Here is an 18615-nt window from a genome sequence, read left to right as displayed (position 1 = left end):
TTTGTTAAGCGCTTACTATGTGCAAAGCACTGTTCTTCATGCCCCCCAGGCCTACAGAACTTATGCACATATCTATAATTTAGTAATTTATTTATTTATATTGATTTTCCCATTCCAGCTGCAAGCTCGTGGTCGGCAGGGAATGTGTCTGTTTATTGTTATATTGTACTCTCCCAAGAACTTAGTACAGTGCTCTGCACACAGTAAACACTCAAAAAATATGACAATGAATGAACACGGACTGTGTCCAATCTGATCACGGGCAGGGAATGTGTCTGTTTATTGCTCTATTGTACCCTCCCAAGTACTTACTACAGTGCTCTGCACACAGTAAGTGCTAAATAAATATGACTGACTGACTGATTAGTTTGTATCTACTCCACTGCTTAGTACATAGTTAGTGTTTAAAAAATACCATAAAAAAGTAGTTGGTGAGATCGTCTAAGGCAAGATAACAGGGATGTTGAAAACCAGAGGATTAATAATAATAATAATGATAATGGCATTTATTAAGTGCTTTCTATGTGCAAAGCACTGTTCTAAGCACTGGGGAGGTTACAAGGTGATCAGGTTGTCCCACGGGGGGCTCACAGTCTAAATCCCCATTTTACAGATGAGGTAACTGAGGCACAGAGAAGTTAAGTGACTTGCCCAAAGTCACACAGCTGACAATTGGCGGAGCGGGAATTTGAACCCATGACCTCTGACTCCAAAGCCCGTGCTTTTTCCACTGAGCCACACTGCTTCTCAGTGTTTTTAATGAAAGAGTTAAAAATATGAAATAGTTGGTACTAACAGTGGCCACTTGGGAGTCAACAAGAGAGTAGTACTACTGCTTTGCAGAAGGGAGGGTAGAGTTATAGTACATGAGGATGAATGTGAAATGGACAAAATCAGCTTGGTACTGGAATTGGCATCAATATCATTCTATGAAATGAAGCAGGAGTGGAAGTGGAGGTGGGGAAGAGCTGCTATTCTCATCAGTTCAATTTATATTGATCAAGAAATATCTCTTCTATCCAGAGCAATCTAATTTCTTTCCTATTCCAATCAATCAATCAATCAAATTTAATGAGTGCTTACTTTGTGCAAAGCACAGAAAGCAGTGTGGCCTAGTGGAAAGAGCATGGGCCAGGGAGTTGGAGGGCCTGCTCCCTGCTCTGCCTCTTGCCTGCTCTTTGATCTTGGGTGAGTCACTTAACTTCCCTGTGTCTCAGTTTCCTCATCTGTAAAATGGGGGTACAGTGCCTTTCTCCCTCCAATTTAGCCTGTGAGCCCATATGTGGCAGTAACTGTGTCTAGCCTGATTATGTTATATCCACCCCAGCACTTGGTTATAGTGTTTGGTACAAACTCAAACAATCCCCCCCGCTCCCATCTTACCTCCTTCCCTTCCCCACAGCACCTGTATATATGTATATGTGTTTGTACATATTTGTTACTCTATTTATTTATTTATTTATTTTACTTGTACATATCTATTCTATTTATTTTATTTTGTTAGTATGTTTGGTTTTGTTCTCTGTCTCCCCCTTTCAGACTGTGAGCCCACTGTTGGGTAGGGACTGTCTCTATATGTTGCCAACTTGTACTTCCCAAGCACTTAGTACAGTGCTCTGCACACAGTAAGCACTCAATAAATACGATTGATGATGATGATGGTATTTACTCAGAGCATACAGAGCACTGTACTAAATGCTTGGAAATGTACATCACAACAGGCTTGGTAGACAGGGTCCCTGACCACAGGGAACTCCACAGTGGGAGAGAGATGTTAAAATAGGTAAATAGTAATCATAATGATGGCATTTGTTAAGTGCTTACAATGTGCCAAGCACTGTTCTAAGAGCTGGGGTAGATACAAGGTACTGAGGTTGTCCCACGTGGGGCTCACAGCTAAATCCCCATTTTACAGATGAGGTAACTGAGGCACAGAGAAGTTAAGTGACTTGCCCAAAGTCACACAGCTGACAAGTGGCAGAGCCAGGATTAGAACCCACAATCTCTGAATCCCAAGTCCATCCTCTTTCCACTAAGCCACGCTGCTTCTACAATAGTGGTATTTGTTAAACGCTTACTATGTGCCAAGCACTGTTCTAAGCACTGGGGTGGATACAGGGTAATCATCTTGTCCCACATGGGGCTCACAGTCTTAAGCCCCATTTTCCAGATGAGGTAACTGAGGCACAGAGAAGTGAGGTGACTTGCCCAAGGTTACACAGAAGACAAATGGTGGAGTCAGGATTAGAACCCACGTCCTCTGACTACCTAGCCCATGTACGGCAGAGAAGCAGTGAGGAAACTTTCTAATCAGCCATTGAAAAATGAGGGGTTGAATATGGCAGTCAGGGAGGGAAGGAAGGAGGGGGCAATTCCTTTCATCAGGTAAGAAGGGATGGGATCAGAAGCACAGATGGAGGGGGTAGAATTAGAGAGGAGGAGGAATATCCCTCGAGATAATACTGGGAGGGATAAGAGAGTGGAAGAAGGGGCTGGAGGAGGAAGGGACTGTAGAGGATCAGGGGATATTTCAGGAAGACCACTTAATGGTTTCAAGTCTATCATTCATTCAGTCAGGCAGTCAGTCAAATTTATTGGGCACTTACTGTATGCAGAGCGCTATACTAAGCGCTTCAAAAGTACAATTCAGCAACAAATAGAGACAATACCTACCCACAATGGGCTCACAATCTAGTGTGAGGCCAGGGCATTAGGGGCAAGAGATGACTGGGGGGCAGAGGGGCAGGGGCCTAATAAATTATTTGTTAAGTGTTTACTATATGCCAGGTACCAGTCTAAGCACTGGAGCAGACACAAGATAATCGAGTTGGGCACAGTCCCTGTCCCACATTAGGCTCACAGTCTTAAACCCCATTTTACAAATGACGGAACTGAGGCACAGAGAAGTTAAGTGACTCACCCAAGGTCACACAGCAGACAAGTGGCAGAGTCAGGATTAGAACCCATTACTTTCTGACTGCCAGGCCCATGCTCTATCCACTAGGCCATACTGCTTCTCAGGCCATGCTGGTTTGAGGACAGAGTTACAGAAACCACTGTCACAGGCAATCAGCATCGAAGCCAATAAGGTTGGAAAAGTATTGCTGATGGACAGATGAAAGGGTAGAGGCAGAATTATGCAGGTGAAGATGAATTCTTATAAGTACAAGGTCGGTCTGGTGCCAGCAGCGCTCCACAACTCAGTCATTCATTCATTCAATCGAGTTTATTGAGTGCTTACTGTGTGCAGAGCACTATAATAAGCACTTGAAAAGTAAAATTCAGCAATAAAGAGAGACGATCCTTGCTCACAACGGGCTTACAGTTATGCATGCTAGAAGGCATGCACAAGAGCAGAAGAAGCTCACTGTGGAGGGTGATCCATGGCTGCAGTTAGTGCTTAACAAATACTATTATTATACTAAACACTTAGGAAAGCACAACCAAATTAGCAGACACAATCCTTGCCATCCAAGGATTTACAATACTGATGGGGACACAGGTACTAAAATAAAACACAAGTAGGTGGAAACAAGAGTTTAAAGATTTACACGTAAGTGTTAGGTCGGGTGAAATGAACCCAAGTGCTTAGGTGACATGGAAGTGCTGGAGTGGGAGTAGGAGGGGAGAATAGATGGGTGGAGGACAGATTAAGCTTGGGGGTCATCATCATCAATCGTATTTATTGAGCGCTTACTGTGTGCAGAGCACAAAGTAACTAGTCATCTAGTTCAATGTTCCATGTTCCACTAGAGTGACTAGTTCCATCAGAGGGACAACCTGATCACCCTGTAACCTCCCCAGCGCTTAGAACAGTGCTTTGCACATAGTAAGCGCTTAATAAATGCCATCATTATTATTACTATTATTATCAATCCCATCACTGGCACTCATTACCGGCCTTCTAATAATTTTCACTGGCCTCTTCCAAAAATTCTAAGTCTCTAGACCTTGCTTAGGATAGAGGAGAAACCAAAACTAGATGGCATTCTCCTATGATTGACTCATCTGAAGCCCATATATTAAATTATCATCAAATAATATTAGGCATCAGCGTGCAAGGGACAGGACCATGTTCAATTCCCACCAGCGTATATTTTCCTAGTGCTCAGTGCAGTGCTTTGCACACAGTAAAGCGCTTAATAAATACTACTCCTATTACGACGATCATGTTAGCCATTATACAACTATCAAAGAGAAGCTATATCCTCTCAATCAATCAATCAATCATATTTATTGAGAGCTTACTGTGTGCAGAGCACTGTACTAAGCGCTTGGGAAGTACAAGTTGGCAACACACAGAGACAGTCCCTACCCAACAGTGGGCTCACAGTCTAGAAGACTCTTCTAGGAGAACACAATCCACTAAATTATTCCCTTCCCAAAACCTCATGTTTTTGATGAAACCTCTCTTGGGCAACCACTAAATCCAACTACAATGATCAATATTAACTGTATAATTGAATTCCCCTTATTTTTCTGGCTTGCACTTTGAACATTTAATTTAAAGACTATGATCTCTGGGCATGGAACAATATTCTTTTCTATATTCTGCATCTATTAAATTCCAACTCTAATGAAGGTTTAATATTGCAAATACTCTCTCATTTATTCTTTCTCATTTCAACTTTTTTTAAAAAAAGGAAATTCAATTCCTACTCCATAAAACAGTATTAAAGTACTTTCTCAAATATTCAATGCTGAGCAACAATACGGAATAAGAGAGTCACTGCCATAATGTAGGTGAGGTCAAATGTATGACTGATTTAGTAATGTAGAACAATTACGTTTGACCTAAAATGCATGAGAGAAAGAACAACCAAAGCCCATTACAAACAATTCAGACTCAGTTAACAAATTCACCTGAAGCCTATAATTGGTTCTTTCAAAGTAAGACTGTGAGCCCGTTACTGGTTAGGGGCTGTCTCTATACGTTGCCCATTTGTACTTCCCAAGCGCTTAGTACAGTGCTCTGCACACAGTAAGCACTCAATAAATACAACTGAATGAATGAATCAACCAAAAATTAGACAGTCCTGCAGATGTGTTCATCGATCAATCATGTTTATTGAGTGCTTACTGTGTGCAGAGCACTGTACTAATAATAATAGTAATAATAACTGTAGTATGTGTTAAGAACTTACCATGTTACCATGTGCTAAGCACTGTGTACTAATCGCTGGGGTACATACAACACATAGTCCCTGAATAACATGGCATCCAGTCTAAGTAGAAGGGAGACTGGGTTTTGAATCTACCAATTTACAGATGAGGGAACTGGCACAGGGAAGTTAAGTGACTTGCCCAAGATCACCCAGCAGTTTAGAGACAGAATTAGAACTCAGGTCCTCTGACCTGTACTAAGCACCTAGTACAGTGCTCTGCACACAGTAAGCACTCAGTACATACGATTGATTGATTGACTTCCATTGCTTTTAAGAGCTTGAGAACTGAATACTTCTAGGATTTATGGGGATTTTTGTATTTTTTTTAACTCACAGTGTTTTCTATAGGCCATTAGCAGCTATTGGCCTTAGACACTAAAGCTCTACTTTCAGAGAGTGTTCACTTGGGAATTAAGATTTCACTGGGTGAAGTACTGCCTTACAAAGCCCACTGTCCAAGGCAAATATTATATTTCATAGTTCCATTTGAGGATGGAAGGAAACAACTTTTGGAGGGCCTACCTAAACTCTAATTATCTCTTAACAGCAACATAGATATTCAGTCAATCAATTCATCAATCAGTGGTATTTATTGAGCATTGTACTAAGCACACAGTACAACAGAATTAGCAGACATGTTCCCTGACCATAATGAGTTTACAGTCACAACACAGTTTTGGCTAAAAATCCAGAGTAAGGTGCGAGGCAATGTCAGAAGTCAAAGTTAAGGCTTAGATCCAAGGCCTAACCTCAGTCAAATAAGCAGCAGCCAAGTAAACAAATTTTGGCATGAGAATTTACTGGGTCTTGTCAAGAAATGGACCAGAGGACCAAGATTTGTCTGATATTTATGCCAAAGGACACCTATTCAGAGGCTCATAAAAACAGATGGGATTTTTCAGGTAAATGTCCCCAAGCCATCCCAGCTAATTCCTAAAGAGATCCAGAGGAGATTCCTTAGCTTCCCTCAGGAATCAATGCCAGTATTGGAGTTTGGATTAACAATAAAAGCGCTCAATAAATACCACTGATGATGGTAATGCTGATGAACAACTACCTTGGGACTAGAGAAATAATAATAATAATAATAATGGCATTTGTTAAGCGCTTACTATGTGCGAGGCACTGTTCTAAGAACTGGGGGGGATACAAGGTGATCAGGTTGTCCCACATGGGGCTCACAATCTTAATCCCCATTTTACAGATGAGGCAACTGAGGCTCAGAGAAGTTAACTGACTTGCCCAAGATCACACAGGAGATGTGTGGCGGAGCCGGGATTAGAACCCATGACCTCTGACTCCCAAGCCCGTGGTCTTGCCGCTGAGCCACGCTGCTTCTCAAGGGTCAGAAAGGAAGAAACATGTGTTACTCCTTCCACACAGAGCCACACCTACCACCGAGCGGTCACTGGAGGTGAAAATATGCTCCAAGGACACCAAATCCACTGAACACAAATAACCAAGAACAGCTCCTTCAGAGGACCTCCTAGGAACCAGGAAGTTTCCCTGGGGTTAAATGGACCGTATTTTCTGGAATTTGAAATGGAGAAGGAAACAAGGCCAATGATCTCAAAACAGAAATTGTAAAGATGAAAACAGGACTTTGGAGAGGGTCGCTGGGCATTATCCCGCCAAATTCCAAACGCCAAAACTGAGGGAAATGATGCCTGTATCAGGAGAAGGAGCATGGCGTAGTGGACAGAGCAAGGGGCTGGGAGCCAGAAAGTCTTGGGTTCTAATTCCGACTTGGCTACTTGTCTGCCGTGTGACCTTGGGCAAGTCACTTCACTCCTCTGTGCTTCAGTTCCCTCATCTGTAAAATTGAGACTGTGAGCCTCATGTGGGACAGACACTGTATCCAGCCCGATTTGCTTGTAACCACGCCAGCACTTAGTACAGTGGCTGGCACACAGTAAGCACTTAACTAATACCATGATTATTATTATTATCAGGACTCCTGGTCACCTTCCTTAAACTGGCAGAGTGAGTTGTCTGCTCCAGTGACAGATATGGGGTGGGACCAAGACGCCAACACATCCATGTGCTATGCTCAGTACTGTGCCACTCCCAAGGAGGTGCAGTTGGTAGCCCACAAAGAACCCAGATTCCTTTTGACCACCAATGATCAATATATCTTAAGTTATGTTGCAAACATTTAACTATGTATTTCTAAAGCATGTCATTCCCTGGCAAAATACATTATGGCCCCACAGTTCTCAGTCCTCATCATCATCAATCGTATTTATTGAGCGCTTACTATGTGCAGAGCACTGTACTAAGCGCTTGGGAAGTACAAATTGGCAACATATAGAGACAGTCCCTAACCCAACAGTGAGCTCACAGTCTAGTCACAGTGGGCTCATAGGATCAAGCGAGAGATGGAACCATGTTTGAATGAGGTCCAAGCTATTCCCCCCCCAGTCCCATGCAGGGCTAGAGATTTTCTTCCCGCTGCCCATGCCAAAAAAACCCAGAATCCTTTTGAAAGTGGGGTCTAGAAAAATTGGGGGATTTGACGTACCTCCACGGGGTTTCAGGATTTTGTCATTTGTTCTCAGTTCAAAAGAACATTTCTTTAGTGTTATCTACAATTCAAAATTATAACATACCATCGACCACGCATCAGATATTTGTGACTGATACTCTCCCTCAGAATCTCTTTGTGGAAGAGCTGGCAGGAAAGGAAAACGACCAATGTTGACACTGCTTCTAGTGAAATTCCATACGTTATGTCTCTGTAGAAAAGAAATTTAGAACAGTCATTATTTTGAACGATTAAGCTGCTGCTAAGGCAAATTGTACGTAATTAAGAAAAGAAACAATGTTTGATGTCAAAGTTTTTAAGAAATAGAATGCTAAAATATCAAACATGCGAATTCAACCTGTAAGAGAACCTCTTTCTAGGTTTTAATTCTTAACATGCACTAATATTCTACAATTTCATTAAATTCCATGCCTTTAAATGAAAACAAAGTTTATTTCAAAGTTTTGTTTTTAAAATCCATTATTGAGATCTTGTGCTTTTAGTTTTAGTCCCTGTTTAGTAACTATAAATCCAGACACTAATAGTGGGACTAAGAAAAAATGAAGAAAATCAAATATTTATTTAAGAAAATAATACCTTTTAGAGAAGATCATTACTACACAAAACATAGGGGTCAAATAACTTAGTTTTAATGTGTCTCACTTCTATTTTATCGAGGTAAGTTCTGTAAATCTGGAAATATATGGATACCAAAACAAAACTCTTCACTGTCCTGATCCAACCAGAAAAATTTTACAAAAAACACAATTTTACTTAGCTAAGTGCACTGAAGTCTTAAGAAAGAATGTTATACAAAACACTACAACATCAAAAAAGGACATGTTCTTGCTACAAGAGAGAGATGATAACACAAAAGAGAGATGAATCCAATAAATTCAATAAATTGGTGTCTACATGTAAAATGCAGATGGAAATCTCAACAGCACTCAAAAAATTGAATAATTATCCCCCAATGAGGAACAAAATATTTTTCCAGAACTGATCTCATTCATGGAAAGCCAAAAGAAAAGTACTTAATGCCTACTTAAAGAACAACTAATTAACCAAATTAAAGGTGCCTCAATTTGAGGTTCTGGACAAGCTTAAGAGTAGTCTACTGAAGTTACATCAGACATGCTGAAGTACCATTACCAGAAATGTTTAAAAAGAAAGTATACAAAATAAAAACCAAGAGGCTGACTCAGATATCCCCAAGACTTGCAGCACTGGTCTCAGGACTTGGCAATCTTGTGAATTTTAAAATGTTAGGTTATTTTCGCTTTGATTTGTTTTATTTATAGCATTTGTTAAACACTTACTATATGCCAGGAATTATACTAAGCACACGGGTAGATATAAGATAATTGGGTTGGACACAGTCTCTGTACCACGTAAGGCTCACAGTCTTAATCCCCATTTTTACAGATGAGGTAACTGAGGCACAGAAAAGTTAAGTGACTTACCCAAGGTCACACCACAGACAAGTGGTGGAGCCGGAATTAGAACCCAGGTCCGCGGACTCCTAGGCCTGTGCTCTCCCCACTATGCCATACTACTTTTCCAGCCCACACTTTTGGACTATTTGTGTTCACCTTTCTAGGGTAATCTAACTAAAAAAAAAATCTAATTTTTTAAGCAAGGCAGAAATTTCAGTCCTCATGGTAATTCTGGAGAAATAACAGCTCCTCTCTAAATTTGAGCTCTGAAAAATATTTTGAATACTATTAAAAAATATTCACAGCTGTTTCTAAACAAATATCTCCTCCCACCTCCCCTTCAACAACAAAATAAACTTGTTAAGGCTAATGTGAGTTTTGCACAATGCCTACCTCAAAACTATGCACAAATAGCTGTTCAGTAAGTATTACGGATATTTTTAGGGGGTCTTTTAAAGGGAACGGAACATACTTAACCAAGGGTCAGTACCTTACTAACAAGAGGGAGACAATCCCTTCAAGGGCTAACTGCAAAGGCTGAGGGAGAATACCCACTATTCTCTACAGATAATAGTGAACAGATACACCGCAGACTGAATACGTGTTGATACACAGAGAGGACCCAGAACACGGACTCAGCAAATCGTCCCTTTAAAAATAATGCTCAATAATAATAAGGATGGTATTTATTAAGCGCTTACTATGTGCCAAGCACTGTTCTAAGCACTAGAGCACTGTTCTAAGATCTAGCTTATGCCCGTGAGGCTTGAACTTGCCAGAGATGGCAAACTAAGCTTCTTAAGAGGCTTCATGAGTGTCCCCTAAATGTTTGAATGAACACACATACAGAGAATACCATCCAAAGTACCTGTTCTCCTTCGTTTTTAGACTGTGTTCCCCATGTGGGCCAGGGACTGTTCAACCCCAGCATTCAGGATAGTGCTTAACACATAGTAAAGCCTTACTGCTTAACCAATGCCACAATCCTTATTATTATCTTCTAATATATCTAGAAGCTCTATGGATAGACAGGAAGATTAATGGGCCACAAGTGAAGCTGCTCAAAAAAATGGATGTGGCATCAATCAATTGTATTTATCAAGCACTTACTGTGTGCAGAACACTATACTAAGCGCTTGAGAGTACGAAATAGCAAAGTTGGTAGACACGGTCCCTGTTCACAATGAGGTTACAGTCTAGAGAGGGAGACAGACATTCATTCATTCAATTGTATTTATTGAGAACTTACTGTGTGCAAAGCATTAATATAAATTGTTAATATGCACATAAGTGCTTTGGGGCTGAGGGGGGATGAATAAACAGGGCAAATTCATGTTCAAGGGTGATGCGGAAGGGCGTGGGAGAAGAGGAAATGAGGGCTTAGGGAAGGCCTCTTAGAAGAGATGTGCTTTCAATAAGGTTTTGAAGGTGGGGAGGTCCAAGTCTCATAGTCATTATTCATATTAATACCTGTCGCTCCCCTCCCCTACCCCCACCAGACTGTAGGATCTTTACAGACAGGGAACATGTCTGCTAATTCTGTTGTACTGTACTCTCCCAAGTGCTTAGTCCAGTGCTCTGCACATAGCACGCACTCAATAAATACTATTGATTGATTGATTGTGAGGCATTGAGCCAATCACTAGCACTTTAATCAATTCCTCTACCTGGGTCCTCCAGTCTCAGGACAGAGGCACAGTCATAATAATAATAATAATGGTATTTGTTAAGCACTTACTATGTGCCAGGCACTATTCTAAGCACTGGGGGAAATACAAGGAAATCAGGTTGTCCCATGTGGGGCTCACAGTCTTAATTCCCATTTTACAGATGAGGTAACTGAGGCTCAGAGAAGTTAAGTGACTTGCCCAGAGTCACACAGCTGACAAGTGATGGAGCTAGGATTAGAACCCACAACCTCTGATTCCCAAGCCCATCCTCTTTCCACTGAGCCATGTTGCTTCTCTGATTCCTGTTGGGAGACGCTTCTTCCTCCCCGAAGCCCTGCAGTCCTTCTTGAACCAGTTGATCTGGACATTCTTAAAAAGTTCTGCTTTTAGGAAATGAAGATTTTTATCAACACAGCTGGAACCTTTAAGAGTTCATAACCACACTGAACACTCACTGTCTAAAAACGTTTTACTTCTAGTTAACTGTCCAGAAATGAAATTCTTAAAATAGTAGAAAAATGCAATTTGAAGTCATTTACGAGGGCAATATTGCTTATTTGATTTTTCCATCCTTTAACTGTGAAGGACTAATGGAAAATGCTTTATTAGTTTTAAAATGAATTCCTGGCTGGACTTAAACCATTGCTTTTCTGGATTGAAGGAAATCTTGCAGTTGTATTTCCAGTAGCCCAATTTAGATGTCCCATTATGAGAAAGTAAGATAATTTTAGTATGCTCTTAAGTATTTCTTGGATACAAAATACTCCAATGTATTGCTCTCATTCAAAAGACATCCATAATTCATAGTACTGTAAAGCTTAATGCCAATCTGATACCAATGTTACAAGGATAATAGATATTTAAATTATGGACCTGCTTCTACTTTCACATCATTTAAAGATAAATATTTCATTTCAACTTCTTTAAAACAGATTCAAGGTGGTGTTCTCTCATTAATATTCTTTTAGAATTAATATTTAAATATCTAAGAATGCTAATTGTTTGAGAAGTACATTATATCAAGTATATTAAGATGTGCACAATATCCCTATCGATTTAGATGTAATCAAGTATTGCGCAGCTGAATCTGTCAAGATTTTTGGAAGCAACTCAAAATCTCTACCACTTCTGAATTAGAGTTTTCATCAGAGTCAGATCACTGAATATCTGTTTACTGTTATACTGTACTCTCTCAAGTGCTTGGTACTTCTCTGCACACAGTAAGCGCTCAATAAATATGACTGATTGACTGACTGGGAGAGTATAATACAAGAGAGTTGGTAGACACATCCCCTGCCAACAACAAGCTTACAATCTAGAGGGGGAGACAGACATTAATATAAATAAATTACAAATATGTACATAAGTGCAGTGGGGCTGAGGGAAGGGTAAATAAAGGGAGCAAATCCAAGTGCAAGCGTGACACAGAAGGAAGTGGGGGAAGAGGAATTGAGGGTTTAGTCCAGGAAAACGCTCTCGGAGGAAATGTGCCTCCAATAAAGCTTTGAAGGTGGAGAGAGTAATTTTCTGTCAGATATGAAGAGGGCAGGTGTTCCAAGCCAGAGGCAGGACACGGGCGAGAGATCGGCAGCAAGACTGACGAGATCGGGCTGACAGTCGGAAAGCGAAGAGCGCGGGCTAGGTTGTAGTAGGAGAGCAGCGAGATAAGGTAGCAAGGGGGCATGGTGTTGACTCCTTTAGAGTCAATGATAAGGAGTTTCTGTTTGATGTGGAGGTGGATGAGCAACTACTGGAGGTTCTTGAGGAATGGGGAAACACAGACTGAATGCTTTTGTAGAAAAACAATCTGGGCAGCAGAGTGAAGTATGGACTGGAGTGGGGAGAGACAGGAGGCAGAGAGATCGTCTTCTTACCTGGCTTAGGCTATCATCTCTACGTGGGCATCTCCCAAATCTATCTCTATAGCCTTGACTCCTCATCTGACCTGCAATCAAATATCTCCTCGTGCCTCCAGGACATCACCACTTGAATGTTCCCAGTTCTTCAAACTCAACATGTCAAAAAGCAAGTTCCTCTTCTTTCCCCTAAATCCACTCTCCCCACCCACAACTTTCCCATCTCAAATAACAACTCCAATACCCTCTGCTCTATTCTTGCCATAGCTAGCCTACTATAATAATAATAATGATGGCATTTAAGCGCTTACTATGTGCAAAGCACTGTTCTAAGCGCTGGGGGGATACATGGTAATCAGGTTGTCCTACATGGGGCTCACAGTCTTAATCCCTAATTTACAGATGAGGTAACTGAGGCCCAGAGAAGTGAAGTGACTTGCCCAAAGTCACACAGCTGACAAGTGGCGGAGCTGGGATTAGAACCCATGACCTCTTACTCCCAAGCTGGTGCTCTTTCCACTGACCCACGCTGCTTCTGTACTATATTAGCATCCTCACTGGTCTCCCAGCCTCCAGCCTCTCCTTTAGACTATAAACTTGCTGTGGGGAGGGAATGTGTCTGTTATGTTGTTACATTGTTCTCTCCCAGGTGTTCAGTACAGTGCTCTGATCACAGTAAAAGCTCAATAATTACAAATGACTGACTGACTCTCCCCCCTCCGACCTATACTAATGCTGCTGCATGGATTATCATTCTTAAGCATCACTGAGCTCCCAGTTCTCATCAATATTCTCCACTGGCTCCCAGGGTCTCTTCACATCAGATGATAACACCTCACAGTCGGCTTCAAAGTTCTCCACCTCCTGGCTCCGCATTACCTACCTGCTCTCTTCACCCTCCATTCCTCAATTAGCTGTCTTCACTCCTCCCAAGCCACTTTCTTGTACCTCATTCTCCTGGCTCCAGCCCTCCTCTCACACAGTCTCTCTCTGACCCCCACCAGTTTGAAACTCCCTCCCTCCCTACATCAGACATATCACAGCTCTCCCCATATTCAAATCTCTCCCTAAATCCCCCTTCCTCAAACAAGCTTTCCCCAATTAACTTCCCACTGCCCTGAAGCATATTATCCCTTCTGCCAAGGTTAGCACTTTTGACCTTATTTAACACCCTCCTCGGCACTCATGTGCATTCCGCTGCTTTATTTAATTTTGATTTCTCTCATAAATACATTTACGTTTATGTCCCTGGTAGCTCCTTGTGGACAGGGAATAGACATTATTTATTATTCTGTACTTCCCAAGTGGCTACTACAGAGCACTGAACCATGTGGGCACTCAATAAATGCTGCTGCAACTACTACTACCACCTCCACCACCCTTTCTTCACAAGCAAAAAGAGAGATTTTGGTCTCTACAAAACATCCAACTTCCAAGGGAATCTTGCTGTACACTCCTGGGAACCCAAACAGACAAAAGTCAGAGGTTCCCTTATGCGGCTAGGAGAAACCCAAAGCTGTTGTTGGTGTGGACCTGTTTGGGGGTCCCATGGCTACATCCCAGGCTCGGCAATGTTTCCTAGCTCATGGGGTGAAGAGTTATTCGAAGTGTGCATGTACCTTACACGTGCCCTTCAATCTTCATCTATGTTAGGAACAAGAGAGGGGTTAGTCCTTTTCCTGGCATCACTTATGGGCTGGTTCAGGAGTCAGGTAGGGGTTTTGAGGCTGATGAATTAGATCCCCAGAAGAATCTGATGGGGTTTTTCAGTCTGAACCACATGAACCTGTACAGGGTTTCCTCAGAATTCCTCCCTAGCTCCCATACTCCCAAAGGGGAAGCCCACAAAAGGTGGTTCTGAGGTACCCCTAATTTTGATCTGGGATGGAGGGTTCTGGTAAGGTATTTCTGATGGACAGTGGGTGTATGTCCAAATGTGTATGTGCTTGGAGAAGTCAGTTTGCCCCTCAGAGAAGCAGCATGGCCCAGTGAAAAGAGCCTGGGAGTCCAAGAACCTGGGTTCTAATCCCAGCTCTGCCACATACCTGTTCAGAGACCTTTGCCGAATCACATAATTTCTCTGTGCCTCAGTTCCCTAATCTGCAAAATGAGGACTGTTTTCCCTGCTACTTAGATTGAGAGCACCAAGTGGTATCTGATTATTACAGAAGCAGCGTGGCCTAGTGGATGGAGCATGGGACCAGGAGTCAGAAAGACCTGGGTTCTAATCCCAGCTCTATCACTTGTCTGCTGTGTAACCTTGGGTAAGTCACTTCTTCACTTCTGGCGAGTCACTTCTTCACTTCTCTGTGCCTCGGTAACCTCATCTGTAAAACGGGGGTGGAGACTGTGAGCCCAGTGTAGGACAGGGACTGTGTCCAACCCAATTTCACCATCAATCGTATTTATTGAGCGCTTACTGTGTGCACTGTACTAAGCGCTTGGGAAGTACAAGTTGGCAACATATAGAGACAGTCCCTACCCAACAGTGGGCTCACAGTCTAAAATTTGCTTGTATCCACCCCAGGACTTAGACAGTGCCTGACATATAGTAAATACTTAACAAATACAACAATTATTATTATTGTTCACATAAGATGTGCTATATCCTACCCCTGTTAAGGTGCCCCCAAAAGATATAAGAACATCTACAAATGTCCCTGGGGAAATGCCTCTATAGATCAATCCAGAGTCTGAGAAGGGATAAGAGCTGAGTACTTTGGTGACGACTGTCTCTGCAATCAATCAATGGTATTTATTGAGTGCTTACTACATACAGAACACTGTACTAAGCATTTGGGAGACTACACTATGACGGAATTGGTAGACACGTTCCCTGCCCATTACAGTCTACAGGGAAAAATCCTGAGCCCCTTCCCTCTGGCCCAGGAGAAAGGCCCAGGACTCCAGGAGTGGAGACACAGTGGGTGGAAGGCAAGATGTTTGTGGTTTTTCAGGATTTAACAAGATGCAACAAGATGTCAAGGAGATTCATCAGGAGTAATCCATCAGGAGAAAGGCCCAGGACTATCCACAAAGGGTGAAGTAACAGGGTGTTTATATGACCAAGGACAGACGGGTAATAAAGTCCTGGGGTGTGTGTGAGACCACAGAACGTGGGGGCTGGTTTAGGGGTCACTCTGGAGAAGCCCTGCATCTTTCTATGATGCCCAATAACCTTTACGGAACCCCATCTGGGACAACTGTTGGACAAATTTGAGTGTTAGCGATTGCTGCTGGTCAAGGAGTCTTTCATTTCTCCACATTTCCCTCAGCTGCTTTTCTGCAGTGAAGACCCAGCATGACAAATTTGACTTTTTAATGAAATACTCCATATGACCCTCAGCCAGCTGTTAAGAGAAATGGGAGAAGGCTAATGCCCCAGAAGCCAAGGCATCAACTTCCAGTGGCAATAATGAAAGAAAAAAGAGTTGCAATTTGCTGATGTGCTTAGAATACCAAGGCAATGACTTGCAATTAAATAAAACTGAGGTAATACCTGCTTTTAAATAAATTTGAACTGAAGTTTATATTCACAGATTGGGAAAGATTTGAGACTACAAACTGTTATTCTTTTACTCAGGTTTATTTTAAATGGGTTTTTATTAACAAATTATTAAAATTCAGGCATGGTGATGCTGCAAATTCACCTAAATTTTTTTTCAAATATTTTTACATGATTCTGCACTGCAAAAATGAATTTGATTTTCAAAATATGATCCTATGGACTACAAATTCTGATAATTTTTCCTATAGTAAACCTGGGGGTTCTGAAGGTCAATGTTCTGGTTTCAAACCTGGCTCAAGTCAAAAGTTAAAATCAATCTGATGCCCTAATTGTAATTTTTATTCATTATAGGTATCAGAAATAGGTGCAAACTAACATTAGCCAAATGGGAAGTCTTTCAAAGATATCCTAAATTTCTATTACATAAATCTGATTCTGGACCTTACTGCCTAGCACGAAGGGAGTCAGTTAACTTCTCCAATTTAAAACATTAAGGACTACTATTTTTCAAATGTTTTCAAGAATTTACATCTTTTCATAATGGGGAAAAACACCATTTCTTCTACAGAATTTTCTCCTGGAAATAATAAGCCCCAAGGATAGCAAAGCTATCGTGAAAGGGACATTAATTTTTTTGTAACCCAATCAATCAGTAGTGTTTACTTAGTGTTTGAAGGTACAGCACTGCACCTAGTACTTTGGAGAACACAGTAAAGAAGGAAGACCTGACTGATTCCTGCCCTCAAGGAGCTGACAGTCTGGTGGCAAATTGGTTGAGTGTCCTGTGGGATTTGAAGACTTCACCACCATCCTCTTGCTCATTACCTCCCTTCTGCCTAGAACTCCCTCCCCTTTCCATTCGGCAGACCACCCACTGCTCTCACCATCTGATAGATTAAATGTGTAGTCATTTTTTAGTATATAATAATAGTGGCATTTATTAAGCACTTGCTATGTGCAAAGCACTGTTCTATGTGCTGGAGAGGTTACAGGTGATCAAGTTGTCCCACGTGGGGCTCATAGTCTTAATCCCCATTTTACAGATGAGGTAACTGAGGCCCAGAGAAGTGAAGTGACTTGCCCAAAGTCACACAGCTGACAATTGACAGAGCCCAAATTCGAACCCATGACCTCTGACTCCAAAGCCCGTGCTCTTTCCACTGAATGACGCTGCTTCTATGTTGGAGAAGTAGTATGAGAAGAGATACGAGATTACTGAAAATACTTGGGTCGTTTTTTAACCCACTATTTTTTAATGCAGAAGAAATTGTGTTTGAACCTTTTTTGGCCCAGATGAAATTAAAATAGCTCTTCACCTAAGCTTTCCAATCTTCGACATCAGTACTCTTGCACACTGGCTAGTCTGAATAAGCCAGTCCCTTGCTGGTCTCGGAAACCCTTACAATTCAATATTAAAGTGGTGTCACTGTCCAGTACTCTATTAAATGGTAAAAGCTAGATTAACAACTGACCATCTTAACATGAAACACCATGGCATAGTGGATAAAGCACAGGCCTGGGAGTCAGGTCATGAGTTCTAATCCCTGCTCTGCTACTTGTCTGCTATGTGGCCTTGGGCAAGTCACTTCACTTTTCTGTGCCTCAGTTACCTCATCTGTAAAATGGGGATGGAGACTGTGAGCCCCACATGGGACAGGGACCGTGTCCAACCCGATTTGCATGTATCCACCCCAGAGCTAAGTATAGTGCCCGGCACATACTAAGCATTTAACTAATATCATGAATATTATTATTATTATTATCAATACTGTTTTAATTCCAACTGCCACCTGCTTACTGTGTGACCTTTGACAAGCTACTTGATTTCTCTATGCCTCAGTTTCCTCATCTGTAAACTGGGGATTTAGTGTCTGTTCTTCCTTCCACTTAGATTGCGAGAGTCATATGCCATCCTGATCATCCTGTATCTACCCCACCATTTAGTACAAGGCCTGACACATAGGAATAAGTATCACTGTCATTATTAATAATATTATCAATATTAATAATAATAATGATACCATTGAGGAGCCACTGGACCCCCTTCAGGGTTAACCTAGCCAGGAGTGGGTAACCAACTAATCTTTTGGGCCTTCTTTCCTTTGTTCTTTAAGGAAATCCATATCCAGTTCGGGTATTTAGGGGAAAAATTAGCTAAAATGTAAATTAAGGCTGCTGGTGAAGTAGACCATGCTGGGACGGAGGAGATGTATAGATAAGGACTTCTGAAGCAATCTAGAGAAACCCCATGACCAGTGAAAATCTAGGCCTACTGCATGGAGGTGGCAGGTCTCCAACATGTCAAGCAAGACCCCTAACTCTGCAGCCACTAACGTTTGGGATGAAATAAAACAGAATGCTGTAGAATGCAAAAAAGCATAAATAAATACATTAGCTGTATAGAACACATCTTAATAATTTTACACTTGTTTTTTTTCCCTTCTACTATTAGTGAA

General features: G+C 41.6%; 1 protein-coding gene across 3 annotated transcripts in view; it reads right to left on the bottom strand.

Annotated features, from left to right (window-relative positions):
* Window positions 1–18615, bottom strand: part of DYM (dymeclin) — a 523552-nt gene that overhangs the window by 373465 nt on the left and 131472 nt on the right. For all 3 annotated transcript variants that reach the window (XR_005449814.1, XM_038743768.1, XM_038743767.1), the window contains exon 7: window positions 7775–7900. Coding sequence is in view for 2 of the 3 variants with exons in the window: in XM_038743768.1 (XP_038599696.1) it covers window positions 7775–7900 (126 nt within the window). In the remaining variant the exon portion in view is untranslated. The remainder of the gene's footprint in view (window positions 1–7774; window positions 7901–18615) is intronic.

This window comes from Tachyglossus aculeatus, chromosome 3, assembly GCF_015852505.1.
Source record: "Tachyglossus aculeatus isolate mTacAcu1 chromosome 3, mTacAcu1.pri, whole genome shotgun sequence".
Classification (NCBI taxonomy): domain Eukaryota; kingdom Metazoa; phylum Chordata; class Mammalia; order Monotremata; family Tachyglossidae; genus Tachyglossus; species Tachyglossus aculeatus.
Note: the sequence above shows the minus strand (reverse complement) of the source record. Positions and strands in the feature narration are given on the sequence as shown.